Below are 15,051 nucleotides of genomic sequence, written 5' to 3'. Positions count from 1 at the left end.
TTACTTTAATTTAATACAATTTCTTAAAATCAGCTTTCCCACTTCCGATGCAATCGTATGTCCAAGATATGTTATTAGAACTGTTTCGCTACATCCTTTCTTATTTAGTCTCCACTTGACATCCTTCACTTGTTGTCAAGCCATTCTTCCAGCTGTCCACGTTTTCACCTTACAAACAGCAACCTTGGTTAAATCTTACGTATATATTTATAATCCATTTCACATGTGTAATCTTTCATCTTCATATTTGTTCTAGACCTGGTGTGTTGAAAGAGTTCAGTTCTTTCTCTTGTTGTTTGCAGTGTTGGTCGGAGTGGTACAAGGTCACATTTAATTGCATTTCACTGTTATCAAACTAACTTGTGAACCACAGCCATAAATAAATTGCTGAGTGAACTATCCAGACTTCACCATTAAATTCCCCACTGCAATTCTCTCTCAGCACACAACACACAGCAAAAAAAATGATAATGATGATAATGACAATGAATTCATGCTGTTGCTAATTGCAAGTACCATGTTATATTTAGTTTGGCACACAATCAGAGATGGAAAACAGATTCTTCAGTCTTTAGCAGTGTGCAAACGTATGTGTGACTGACGAAATGAAATGGGTTTATCCTGCCTGACAAACACCTACAATAAAACAATAAAGAGGGTGGTGTCTCTACTGCAATAGACACAAGTTAATATCACCAAGGCAACTATCTATAAACAAACAATAAAACCCATAAAACGGCAAAAGTAGTTTCATTCCAAAATAGATTTTATCTTAAATAATTGTGAATGCAGTAAATAAGAGACCACTTGTGATATATCAGTAGTTCTGTGCTTGTTTTTTGCTCTTTCCAAAATTGGTTTTATTTCAAGAAGTAATAACCAGGACACCCCAAAAGCTGTTGAGCCTTTTTCTTCTTCTCAAAAACTCCAAAAAATGATGGACGACAGCCCTACTGTATGGTCTATCTCACTCAGTATCTCTGCTCTGCTCCTCTCCCCTCCCCTGCCTTATACTTAGCCTTCTTCCTTTGCCTGATTAGTTCACAGCCACCCTTCAACAGGGCTTTCTGCTCCACAGGAGGGAGAGCAGGTATGTATTCTTCACTTCCAAAGCAGCTGAAGCTGATATGGAAAGGGGGAATTCCGCTTCCTCCAATGGAGGTTTCCAGTATTCTCTCACACACAAATCCCACACATATTCTTCCCCCTTCTGCATCATAGTCTGTCAATTCAATCCCAGGATTTGTGACAGCTGGATTGTGATTGGCTTTGCATATGTGATTATGCTATCCACATGTCATGCTGTTCTGTGTGGATTCCCCATCAAGGGGTTCCCAGACAAATAGAATTGTGGATGAGCCCTGAAATTACAACACAAAACTCCTGTGATTTTCTGGTTTCAGAGTTGCAAATGATTTTTTTATGGAAGCAAATAACATGGAAATGAGTGCTAAACTTATTCTGCTAAACAGTGCTAAACAGATTCTGCTAGTTTTTCAGAAGTGGCTTTTACATCATGTGAAATAACATAAAACATGGAAATTATCAGGTAATAAAACATCAGGAAAATGCAGTGAAATACTGTCTGAAGTTTAAGTATGGCATCCCAAGTGCTTAACCCCTCACTGTCACCATCCCACAATCAAGTGTACACAGCATAAACACAAGGCTTAACAAGACCCTGGTGTCCCACCAAAGATTATTTGTGCACTTTTATTTGCTTAAGCCTTAATGGGTCAAAAATTGTATAGAGAAAGGACGGGGTTTTTGACCATTTGAGCTGTTGCGTGCCGAGGTCCTCAGGTCCACCCCAATAACTCACACAACACACAGAATTTTTTGTTTAAGATTTTTGGCATAATTTTGGCCACAACTTTATTAAAATACAAATTTGTGAGTGGTTGCTTAGGCATTGGTTGCGACTATCTGCCCCCACCATGGGGGACAGGCTGACATTCCACACAATGCGAAAGTCAGAATAGGGGAATACACTTGGGGGTAGCAACGGAGCAGGGAACCTGCCCTCACCCCAAATGCAACCAGGAGATCATTGCTATGGCCCGAGCCCCCTTTACAGAGTGGACAAGCAGTAGTTAGCCCCCAGTTCCTTTAACGGAATCCCTTGCAGCAGCAGCATTAGAGGGGCAGGCACAGCCAATCCATGCCCCTCAACCAACCAAACCATAAACCAATGCCTAACTGTGAACCTTACAAGTTGTGACGATTTGCTACGCAGTAGGCAAAAACCAAATGGCCACAGCCAATCAGCCAGATGGACAAAATTCCTACCAGGCCCCCACTCCAAAGCAGACGACCCCATGACAGGCATACAAGGTCAAAGCGAACAACCCTATTCTGGGAGGGAGGGAGGGGCAATCCGATGCACGGGCGAAAAGAGGAAGCCCTAGCCCCGTGCAAGGAGTTTTAGTATTTCTGGCTGTCAATCAATAAATGGCAACATTAACTTCTTCCCAACAACAAGGGAAGTCCCAATTGCATCAGTGGCCAACAATCAATTAGCCCGACCCCCAACTTTAGAGTGTCCTGGCGGCCCCCACCGCAACACATGCTCTCCATGAAGGAGAACATGCTTTGGCAGCAAAACAAGGAGATATTTGAAGGGGGCCAAAGAGAGGGAAACTTTGGAAATAATTTGATGGTGGGGGCAAGAAATTGCACTTGTCATGGTAAATATCTCAAGTGGTGGAGGGTCATTTTCAAACTCCAACCTTTATAAAAAATGTCTTCCAAACATGTGCAACCACGCAGGGCTGTTCACAAAGAGGCTGAGAGCCTGGCAACACTTCATATAATCCAGAGAATGTCACCATGGGGTTTTTGTAGAAAGTGCTGCTAAACAATAAGCACAAAGACCCCTCCACACCACTGCAAGTGCAAATAAGGTTTTCTAAAGCTCAGAGAGCAATGCCTTAGTCATGCTGGCCACAGGACCCGGAAGCTGTACGCCGGCTCCCTCGGCCAATAAAGCGAGATGAGCACCGCAATCCCAGAGTCGGTCACGACTGGACCTAATGGTCAGGAGTAAAGGTCAAAGAGCTGTACCTTTACTATAACCCCATTAGATCATGCAATCCCTTGAGGCTTACAGCTGAGTAACCTTTTGAAGAAGGTCCTCATGACCCTGTGGCACCCTGCCTCTTTCATGGCAACAGATTTACGCACCACTTGGTTGTAAAAAGCAGTTTATGAAGAAAATAAAACAACAAAATTGTTTAACCCCAGTTTAATGGGGTTTAACCCCATTAAAAGGGGTTAAAAACAACTATTGAAAAGATTTTTAAAAATAAAATCAGCAATAAACTAAAAACAGAATAAAATATCAACACTAACACTGCTATAGTGACAGGGGGCAGATCAGTACTTTAGATGAGTACCCATGCATTCATTCTTATACAGAACACAGTGAGTCTTTCTTGTTTTATTGCTCTCAATCCTGAAGCTGCACATTCAGGCATTTCAAATTTCATTTTTGTTTTTAGAATTACTCATTCAATTATTTTCAACTTTTGTAAGGGCCTACATTATGTTTTAATGTATTATATACTGTGATGTTAGCCGCCCTTAGCCTGGTCATGGCTGGGGAGCGTGGGATATAAATAATAATAATAATAATAATAATAATAATAATAATAATAATAATAATTACATAAGTCCAACTCATCATGTCCTTAACTGTAAATATAATTTACGGCCTGCCTATACACTGGCAGCCCATTTGTTTCCATGCCAAATTTGAGGTGTTTAGATATTAAAAGCCTTATGTGGCCCAGGACCCCAAGGACTGACTTTCCCTATGTAAAACTACTCGGACTGTGACATCATCATGAGAAACCCTTCTCTTTGTGCCACTATTGAGGTAGGTCCAGAAGGTGGTGACAAGAGAACAGGCCCTTTTGGTCATTGTATCTCATTATTATTATTTTTTAAAAAATGCTTTCCCCAGAAAACCGCACTTCTCATAACTTCAGTGCCAGGTAAATGCAGTTCTCTTTTCCAGGGCATTTAGGCAAAAACTTAAAATATAATAATAATATAATATAATATAATATAATATAATATAATATAATATAATATAATAATATAATATAATATAATATAATATTATAATATAATATAAAATAATATAATACAATACAATATAATATAATAATGTAATGTAATGTAATGTAATATAATAATCTATTTTTTATTTTTTTGTAATTTCTTCACTAAAGGATGATTAAATAATAATCAATATACATAAAAATAACATTTACAGTTTTGAATCTTTCTGATAAAACCTCAGCACTTTCCTCACTAGCCTCCTTATAGCATTTTTCATCTCTGTATTTCTTAATGTGTAAATGATTGGATTCAGCACTGGGCTGATAACTGTGTAGAGGATGGAGACCACCTTATTTTCTGTAAATGTCTTGAAGGGCTGGTCATAAATATAGATACATGGGATGAAGTGTAAACTCACTACTGTGATCTGGGCTGCACATGTTGAAAGAGCTTTGTGCTTCCCTTCTGAGACGTGATTTCTTATCTTGAACAAGATGATGATGTATGAAATCAGCAAAGCAATGAAGGTTCCTGTCACACCAAGTCCATTGTTGACGACCAGAAGTAGTTCAACAGTATAGATGTCTGTGCAGGCCAATTTGACCACCTGTGGAACATCACAGTAGAAATTATCCAATATGTTGGGACCACAGAATGGTAACTGCAGGATCAGTGCTACCTGGACCATGGAGTGAATGGAGCCACCTAGCCATGCACACAAAATGATCCCAAAGCAGGTTTTCTTGTTCATGATGATCATGTATTGCAATGGCTTGTGAATAGCTAGATATCGATCAACTGCCATCGTTGTAAGAGAGAAAGCGACAGTACCCCCAATGAAGTGAAAAAAGAAAATCTGTGTCAAACATCCATGGAAAGAGATGGTTTTGTTCTTGGAAATGAGCATTTGTAGCAATTTAGGTGCAGTTACTGTAGATTCACTAACATCCAGAAAAGCCAAGTGGGCCAGGAAAATATATAAGGGCATGTGGAGATGGGGGTCTGATATTACAGTGATTATAATGGTGACATTCCCTAACCAAGTAGCTATATAAACTGTCAGGAACAGAAAAAATAAAAACTGTTCAAATTCTGAATTTTGTGACATTCCTACTAATACAAATTCTGTAACTCTGCTTGTGAAGTTATCCACCGCCATTCTGTAGACTTGTGACAAATATCTGGAGGGAGGAAATAATATTTTTTTCATTTCATTTTCTCCACATTTTCATTTGGTTATCACTTTATTTCTTCACAATGTTCAAAGTGTATGGGTGATTCTATTTTTGGTCGCTTTACCTTGTGAAAAATTTCAGGAACTTAAATTTGGTCCTAAAAAAGCTTATGTGTGTCCTGCTTTTGGACTTCCTGTAGGCACCTGCTTGTCTGCTGTGACTGGAAAGCAGAATACTGGGCTTGACTGGCCATGAGCCTGATTCAGCAGTGCCTTCTTATGCCCTCCTGTGATCTTATGTTTATCCATCTAGTTTAATATTGTCTACTCTGAATGCCAGAAACTCTGCAGAAAGAATTTACCACCATCATGCTAAAAAAAATTAAAAATCCACCTGGGATATTTTAACTAGAGATTACAAAGAATAAATCTGTGGTTTCTTTGGCATGTGTTACATGTGCTCAACCACAAGAACCATTGATCTGCCACTCTTCCCTAAGCATTCTCTATGTGACAGAGCACCATCATGTTATGAGTTTCCCCAGCAATGCTCCACATCAGTGGTGGCTGATGTGCTTGACTGCATGTGTGGTAGTGAAACTCACAACACTGTATCACAGTTTGTAGAGGTTTCAACACAGGCATGAGAATTCACCATTGGTAAATGGCTGTGCCATGTGTTAGGTGATGATCCAATCAACCGGAACTAAGATGAATTCTGCACAGACCATAGTGGTCGTTCCCCCAGTTAATGGGAAAGACATTGCAAAATGTCTTTAAAATAATTGTGACATTTAATTGAAACAAGTGCACAACTTTTTAAAGGGAGTGTGTTTTACTGACTCAGCTTGCCTCCGTGTTTTATATTCAGACCTTGCATCAGTGGCACCCTGTGCGACATCAAAATCCAGCACGCGCACCTGCCTCTTGCCTTCCATTGTGCATAATAGTGGTGGTATCTGATGTGACACCCTAGATGCTCCGTACCTGATGTGGCTGAACCAGTCACGCTTCCTTAGAACTGCCTCTGCTTGCACCCTAAAAATTAAACTCCTGACCTGAAAATTAATTCTCGTACATAAGAAGGCTAACATTACCTGCTGTGCAGCAACATGCATGTCAGTAATAAGAACACTGAGGGAGTACAGTTGGGCTCAATAGTTTCCAACCATATGCAGATTACATCTATCAAATGGTAATTTCTATACCTTTGCTTCCATTTTAATCACACTCTGCTTTCCATGCTGTTCTTCTAATCTGGACATCTATGTATCTCTCTTCACTTCCCCACCTCCTTGCTCTTCATTATTAGGAATAGCCTGAGATATAACAAAATAATAATATAATATAATATAATATAATATAATATAATATAATATAATATTGTTTTTACTATTCTGCTGGGAGCCACCAGAGTGACTGGCGAAACCAAGCCAGATGGGTGGGGAATAAATTAACAACCACCACCACCGTGTTTCTTGAGTTATCTGTGCTTGTTGTAGAAGAGACAGATGGATTCCATTTAAGGGGCTGCAAAGCAGCTCTCCCACTTTGCTTTTCTGTGTTGACACTGGAATCAGTGGGATTGTGTCCACTAAGATGTGACTATTTAGAACAACAACAAAGGTTTCAACAAAGAAGCAATTAGAAGTGGTCTAATGCCTTTTAGCAAAGGATATGTACCTTCTTTGGAAGGCAATTATGCAGCAGACAAGCCTAGTTTCCCCCAAAACAAAACAAAAATATATTCAACACATATGAAAATTTACTGTTTATCCTATATGTTATGTCCCCCATGTATTATTTAGCAGTACAATGCATCTGTACATAGATGTTTCAGTTGGTATGTTGACCTGCCCTCATTGTTTGTCCAATCATTTTTAATGAATTATTGAATCTAAAAGTCATTGCCCAATCTCACAGGACTTTCTGTGGCATTCACACTAAACGTGTTTAAGTAGACACAATTCAGATAGATAGATGATAGATAGATAGATAGATAGATAGATAGATAGATAGATAGATAGATGATAGATAGATAGATAGGGAATCTAGTCTGAAGGAAGCAAATTAAAGTCCCATAATGTCAATGGTAGAACCTGAAATGTGCCATTAAAACAAAATGCTTCACTTTAGTTGTCATACCATTGTCTGAGAAGCAAGCCTGAACCTCTTGAATTGATACATGTTTAAAATAAAATAAAATAAAAAGTGCACCATAAATACCTGATGTGTCCAAGATCTGAGATTCTATTTCACCAAGACCTTCATAAATCTAATGTACTTACAGCTTTGATGTGATCACTGGTACTGTAATAAGTAGGAGAGAACATTAGCCTACTTCTGTGATTAAATGCAGTCAACTCTGGCTTCCCCATGTGGTCTTTGAAGCTGTTGCCTAAATTTAATTTAGCAAGAGACCGTAACATCTCTTGGGTCTTCAACTGCTACTGCTTTAGCTCTTCCTAGAAAGGTTTCAGAGGTATCATTATGTAAGGAAAGTTACATCAGTGGACCAATTACATGATTGCTTCTCCAAATTTGACTCCTCCAAAAGTGATTTGAAGAAAAACAAAGAAGAAAGTTGATGTTTTGGCTGCCTAGAGGCCATCAGAAATCCACCTGCTTTATTATGCATTTGCTGCAGCTTCTACACCATCAATGGTCTTCACTATCAGAGACTTTATGCCTCTGGCTGGGAATCATAGACCAGGGAGTGCTCTGTACTCAGTTTCTGCTTGTGAGCTTCTCATCGGCATCTGCTTGGCCATGGGAGAACAGAATGCTAGATGAGATAGGACTTTGGCCTTATCCAGCACATGCTTCATATACTCTTATGTTTAAAGGCAGTTCCGTGTGTAACGCAGCTGCTGTAATCTAGCCTAGGGTTTATCAGAGCACAGAACATTGAAGTCAGTCTATGCCCATCCAGAAAGCACTCCACAAAACACATGCCATTTGTGCATCTAAGGACAGTAATTGATCCAAGTGTACCTGTAAGGAGCACAACTGCAACTTCAGGGCGAGGGTGACCCCATACAGAAAAGAATGTACCCTACCAAAACAAACTGAGGTTTAAATTTTTGGCCTTCATTAACTCAATTGTTGCTGTTTTTTGCCTTTCCCTAAGTTAAAAAAAGGGATGCGGGTGGCGCTGTGGGTTAAACCACAGAGCCTAGGGCTTGCCGATCAGAAGGTTGGTGGTTCGAATCCCCATGACGGGGTGAGCTTCCGTTGTACGGTCCCTGCTCCTGCCCACCTAGCAGTTCGAAAGCACATCAAAGTGCAAGTAGATACAGTGGTACCTTGGGTTACATACGCTTCAGGTTACATATGCTTCAGGTTACAGACTCTGCTAACCCAGAAATAGTGCTTCAGGTTAAGAACTTCAGGATGAGAACAGAAATCGTCCTCCGGATGCATACCTGCTGAATGATGAACAATTTTTTTCATATATTCTGTAGGAAACAGAGTTGTACTGGTTCAGTCTCTATCATTAAGAAAAGAAGAGTGGGGCATAACACAGGTTGGTGGCTGCTTAATTCTTATAATACTTAAACTGCAACTTTTTAAAAAAATTAAAGGGTATTTAAGTATTATCCTCCTCCAACTGCTTCAAATATTAAAATGGTTCCATGTCCTACAAAACTAACAGTATGAAGTTATAAAAGAAACTTGAAAAGAAGCAATATGACCCTGAATGAACAAATTACTTATTGCTGTCAAACTGGAAATATGACTGTGAGGCGTGTGTCTCCAGTATGAATCTCTATAGCTTTCTGAATGAGGCAAGACAGATAAAAACAATGTATCTCAATGAGACCATCCATGGTAACGTGATTTAATTCTTACTTTCACAAACAAATCAAGGAAGATAAGAGGGAGCAAAGGATAAGGATGGGAAATTTAGGATTCCATGAGACACTGTGGGTGCAAATTATATTTGCAAAGAGAGAGGGTGGCAGAATGGTTCTCTTTTCTCTCCTACTTCCCTTGCTCTTTCTACTAATGTGCCATCCACTTTCTGGTGCACATTTTATTTTTCTGTATCTCCATTATCCCAAGTGACTCTTTCAGCTGCACATTACAAAGAATTGCACAGGCAAAGAATGTGACTGAATTCATCCTATTAGGATTCACTGGAACTAAAAGGGTTGAACTTGTACTCTTCGCTTTATTCTTCATCAGCTATGTTTTTGCTTTGGTAGGCAACTTTATCATTATTTGGTAGGCAACTTTAGCATTATTGCCTTGGTGTGGTGTGAGAGTATATGCTTTGAACAGCCACTATCTTTCACCTCCAGATCAGTAAAGGTAAAGGTACCCCTGCCCGTTCGGGCCAGTCTTGCCAGACTCTAGGGTTGTGCGCTCATCTCACTCTATAGGCCGGGAGCCAGCGCTGTCCGCAGACACTTCTGGGTCACGTGGCCAGCGTGACAAGCTGCATCTGGCGAGCCAGCGCAGCACACAGAACGCCGTTTACCTTCCCGCTGGTAAGCGGTCCCTATTTATCTACTTGCACCTGGAGGTGCTTTCGAACTGCTAGGTTGGCAGGCAACTGCCAACTGCCAGATCAGTAAGTTGCTACAAAAACTATCCACTCATGACTATTTGAGCTTGTTTGGAAACAGTAGCCTACAAATATGGTAGTTATTAACAATTTCTATAATTGGTAATCTAAAAAAGCCCCTGAAAACTATAATACGTTATTACTGGAAGGAGAAAATTAACCATCGCTAGAAGCTGTTTTCCTAGGCTAATGAAAATAATGTAACTGTGTTTAATGTTTCAAATTGTACTTTAAATATGATCTATAGATCTCCAACAGTATTTTTTTTCTACAAACACATTTAGCTCTCTAGAGCCAGCTGTGAATTCTTTGAAAGTTTTCCTGATAATTTTTAATTTTAGAGTTGAAGAATTAAGGAACAATTCCACTTTTTGTGATAACACAGTTTTCTGTTGTGGATAAACTGTCATTTTTCTAACATAAGTGGGATCTGAGGCATGGAATGTTCCTGTTTAGGCTTCCAGCCAATCACCCAACCATGCCCTATTCCAGGGTACTCCATTACACCCCTACTAGTTTTCTGGTTCCCAACCCCACCACCAACTTGGGCCAATGAAAGTTCTTCCCAATGCAAAGAGCGCCATAGACTCATATCTGATCAAGACTACAGCATGAAGCAAATGGCTAAAGGTCAACACCCAAACATAAGGGTCTGATCTAGTTGTGGTTGGTTTGTCTTTTTGTTGTTTTTTTTAGTTTTTTTTTATTAATTTTCCAAACTATTCCAGTCAAACCAAATTAATTTAATACAATTTCTTAAAATCAGGTTTCCCACTTCCGATGCAATTGTACTGTATGTCCAAGATATGTTATTAGAACTGTTTCACTGCTTCCTTTCTTATTTAGTCTCCACTTGACATCCTTCACTTGTTGTCAAGCCATTCTTCCAGCTGTCCACGATTTCACCTTACAAACAGCAACCTTGGTTAAATCTTACGTATATATTTATAATCCATTACATGTGTGTAATCTTTCATCTTCATTTTTGTTCTAGACCTGGTGTGTTGAAAGAGTTCAGTTCTTTCTCTTGTTGTTTGCAGTGTTGGTCGGAGTGGTACAAGGTCACATTTAATTCCATTTCACTGTTATCAAACTAATTCATGCTGTTGCTAATTGCAAGTACCATGTTATATTTAGTTTGGCACACAATCAGAGATGGAAAACAGATTCTTCAGTCTTCAGCAGTGTGCAAACGTATGTGTGACTGACGAAATGAAATGGGTTTATCCTGCCTGACAAACACATACAATAAAACAATAAAGAGGTTGGTTGGTCTACTGCAAGAGACACAAGCTAATATCACCAAGGCAACTATCTGTAAACAAACAATAAACACCCATAAATGGCAAAAGTAGTTTCTTTCCAAAATAGATTTTATCTTAAATAATTGCGAATGCAGTAAATAAAGAATCCATTTGTGATATATCAGTAGTTCTGTGCTCGTTTTTTGCTCTTTCCAAAATTGGTTTTATTTCAAAAAGTAATAACCAGGACACCCCAAAAGCTGTTGAGACTTTTTCTTTTTCTCAAAAACTCCAAAAAAATGATGGAAGACAGCCCTACTGTATGGTCTATCTCACTAAGTCTCTCTGCTCTGCTCCCCTCCCCTGCCTTATACTTAGCCTTCTTCCTTTGCTTGATTAGTTCACAGCCACCCTTCAGGGCACACACATTCTTCCCCCTTCTGCATCATTGTCAATTCAATCCCAGGATTTATGACAGCTGGATTGTGATTGGCCTTGCATATGTGATTATGCTATCCACATGTCACCCTGTTCTGTGTGGATTCCCCATCCAGTGGTTCCCAGACAAATAGAATTGTAGCTAAGCCCTGAAATTACAAACAAAACTCCTGTGATTTTCTGATTTCAGAGTTGCAAATGAATTTTTTATGGAAGCAAATAACATGGAAATGAGTGCTAAACTTCCACCAGATTCTGCTAGTTTTTCAGATGTGGCTTTTACATCATGTGAAAGATCACATAAAACATGGAAATTATCAGGTAATAAAACATCAGGAAAATGCAGTGAAATACTGTCAGAAGTTTAAGTATGGCATCCCAAGTGCTTTACCCCTCACTGTCACCATCCCACAATCAAGTCTACACAGCATAAACACAAGGCTGGTGTCCCACCAAACACAAGGCATAAACACAAGGCTTAACAAGACCCTGGTGTCCCACCAAAGATTATTTGTGCACTTTTATTTGCTTAAGCCTTAATGGGTCAAAAATTGTATAGAAAAAGGGTGGGGTTTTGAAAATTTGAGCTGTTGGAAGCAAAACAAGAAGATATTTGAAGGGGGCAAAAGAGAGGAAAACTTTGAAAATAATTTGATGGTGGGCGCAAGAAATTGCACCTAAAATGTTAAATATCTCAAGTGGTTGAGGGTCATTTTCAAACTCCAGCCTTTACAGAAATGTCTTCCAAACACATGCAGCCATGCAGGGCTTTTCACAAACAGGCTGAGAGCCTGGCAACACTTCATAGAATCCAGAGAATGTCACCATGTCCCATGAGGTTTTTGTAGAAAGTGCTGCTAAACAATAAGCACAAAGACCCCTTCACACCACTGCAAGTGCAAATAGGGCTTTTCTAAAGGTCAAAGAAGAGGGACATGGGTGGTGCTGTGGGTTAAACCACAGAGCCTAGGACATGTTGATCAGAAGGTCGGTGGTTCAAATCCCCACGACAGGGTGAGCTCCCGCTGATCGGTCCCAGCTCCTGCCAACCGAGCAGTTCGAAAGCACATCAAAGTGCAAGTAGATAAATAGGTACCGCTCCGGTGGGAAGGTAAACGGCATTTCTGTGCGCTGCTCTGGTTCGCCAGAAGCGGCTTAGTCATGCTGGCCACATGACCTGGAAGCTGTACGCCGGCTCCCTCGGCCAATAAAGCGAGATGAGCACCGCAACCCTAGAGTTGGTCACGACTGGACCTAATGGTCAGGAGTAAAGGTCAAAGAGCAATACCTTGACTATAGCCCCATTAGATCATGCTATCCTTTGAGGCTTACAGCTGAGTAGCCTTTTGAAGGCCCACATGACCCCATGGCACTCTGCCTCTTTCATGGGGACAAATTTATGCACCACTTGGTTGTAAAAAGCAGTTTATGAAGAAAATAAAAAACAACATCAACAGTAAAAGGGGTTAAAAACAACTATTGAAAACATTTTAAAAAATAAAATCAGCAATAAACTAAAAACAGAATAAAATATCAACACTAACACTGCTATAGTGACAGGGGGCAGATCAGTACTTTAGATGAGTACCCATGCATTCATTCTTATACAGAACACAGTGAGTCTTTCTTGTTTTATTGCTCTCAACCCTGAAGCTGCACCTTCGGGCATTCTGAATTTCATTTTTGTTATTAGAACTACTCATTCAACTAATTTTAACTTCCTGAAATGGCCTACATTATGTTTTAATGTATTATATACTCTGATGTTAGCCGCCCTGAGCCCGGTCCTGGCCAGGGAGGGCAGGATATAAATAAAAATTATTATTATTATTATTATTATTATTATTATTATTATTATTATTATTATTGCTGCTGCTGCTGCTGCTGCTGCTGCTGCTGCTACTACTACTACTACTACATAAATCCAACTCATTATGTCCTTAACCGTAAATATAGTTTACAGCCTGAATATACACTGGCAGCCCATTTGTTTCCATGCCAAATTTGAGGTGTTTAGATATTAAAAGCCTTATGTGGCCCAGGACCCCAAGCACCGACTTTCCCTATGTAAAACTACTTGGACTGTGACATCATCATGAGAAACGCTTCTCTTTGTGCCACTGTTGAGGTAGGTCCAGAAGGTGGTGACAAGAGAACAGGCCCTTTTTGTAGTCATATCTCATTTTTAAAAAAGAATGCTTTCCGCAGAAAACCCCACTTCTCATCATTTCAGTACCAGGTAAATGCAGTTCTCTTTTCCTGGGCATTTGGCAGAAACTAATAATATAATATAATATTTTTAATTTTTTGGTAATTTCATCACTAAGTAAGTTTAAAGCAATATATAAGGATGCTTAAATAAGAATCAATATACATTTAAATAACATTTACAGTTTTGAATCTTTCTGATAAAACCTCAGCACTTTCCTCACTAGCCTCCTTATAGCATTTTTCATCTCTGTATTTCTTAATGTGTAAATGATTGGATTCAGCACTGGGCTGATAACTGTGTAGAGAATGGAGACCACCTTATCCGCTGTAAATTTCTTGAAGGGCTGGTCATAAATATAGATACATGGGATGAAGTGTAAACTCACTACTGTGATCTGGGCTGCACATGTTGAAAGAGCTTTGTGCTTCCCTTCTGAGACGTGATTTCGTATCTTGAACAAGATGATGCTGTATGAAATGAGCAAAGCAATGAAGGTTCCTGTCACAACAAGTCCATTGTTGGAGACCATAAGTAGTTCAACGGTATAGATGTCTGTGCAGGCCAATTTGACCACCTGTGGAACATCGCAGTAGAAATTATCCAATATGTTGGGACCACAGAATGGTAACTGCAGGATCAGTGCTACCTGGACCATGGAGTGAATGGAGCCACCTAGCCATGCACACAAAATGATCCCAAAGCAGGTTTTCTTGTTCATGATGATCATGTACTGCAATGGCTTGTGAATAGCTAGATATCGATCAACTGCCATCATTGCAAGAGAGAAAACGACTGTACCCCCAATGAAGTGAAAAAAGAAAATCTGTGTCAAACATCCATGGAAAGAGATGGTTTTGTTCTGGGAAAAGAGCACTTGCAGCAATTTAGGTGCAGTTACTGTAGATTCACTAACATCCAGAAAAGCCAAGTTGGCCAGTAAAAAATATAAGGGCATGTGGAGATGGTGGTCTGATATTACAGTGATTATAATGGTGACATTCCCTAACCAAGTAGCTATATAAACTGTCAGGAACAGAAAAAATAAAAACTGTTCAAATTCTGAATTTTGTGACATTCCTACTAATACAAATTCTGTAACTCTGCTTGTGAAGTTATCCACTGCCATTCTGAAGACTTGTGACAAATATCTGGAGGGAGGAAATAATATTTTTTTAATTTCATTTTATCCACATTTTCATTTGGTTATCACTTTATTTCTTCGCAATGTTCAAAGCGTATGGGTGATTCTATTTTTGGTCACTTTACCTCGTGAAAAATTTCAGGAACTTAAATTTGGTCCTAAAAAATCTTATCTGTGTCCTGCTTTGGGACTTCCTGTAGGCACCTG

The 15,051-nt window shown here is 39.4% G+C and overlaps 2 protein-coding genes across 2 annotated transcripts; both read right to left on the bottom strand.

The window, feature by feature from the left end:
• Positions 1-4,273: 4,273 nt before the first annotated feature.
• Positions 4,274-5,224, bottom strand: LOC114583006 (olfactory receptor 4D9-like). The gene has a single exon (XM_028704351.2). It carries the CDS (start codon positions 5,222-5,224, stop codon positions 4,274-4,276), a length of 951 nt encoding a protein of 316 aa, XP_028560184.2.
• An 8,654-nt stretch (positions 5,225-13,878) lies between these two features.
• On the bottom strand, positions 13,879-14,829 carry LOC114583007 (olfactory receptor 4D9-like). Its single transcript, XM_077918227.1, has one exon. The coding sequence runs from the start codon at positions 14,827-14,829 to the stop codon at positions 13,879-13,881; it is 951 nt and encodes a 316-aa protein (XP_077774353.1).
• Positions 14,830-15,051: the final 222 nt, after the last annotated feature.

The sequence above is a fragment of the Podarcis muralis genome, chromosome 13, assembly GCF_964188315.1.
Source record: "Podarcis muralis chromosome 13, rPodMur119.hap1.1, whole genome shotgun sequence".
NCBI lineage: Eukaryota > Metazoa > Chordata > Lepidosauria > Squamata > Lacertidae > Podarcis > Podarcis muralis.
The sequence above is the reverse complement of the archived record's forward strand: the minus strand, read 5'-3'. Positions and strand labels throughout refer to the sequence as shown.

Bases quoted from the DNA above. Each gene is read 5' to 3' on its own strand.
- LOC114583007 (XM_077918227.1), bottom strand. From the start codon at position 14,829: ATGGCAGTGGATAACTTCACAAGCAGAGTTACAGAATTTGTATTAGTA.
- LOC114583006 (XM_028704351.2), bottom strand. From the start codon at position 5,224: ATGGCGGTGGATAACTTCACAAGCAGAGTTACAGAATTTGTATTAGTA.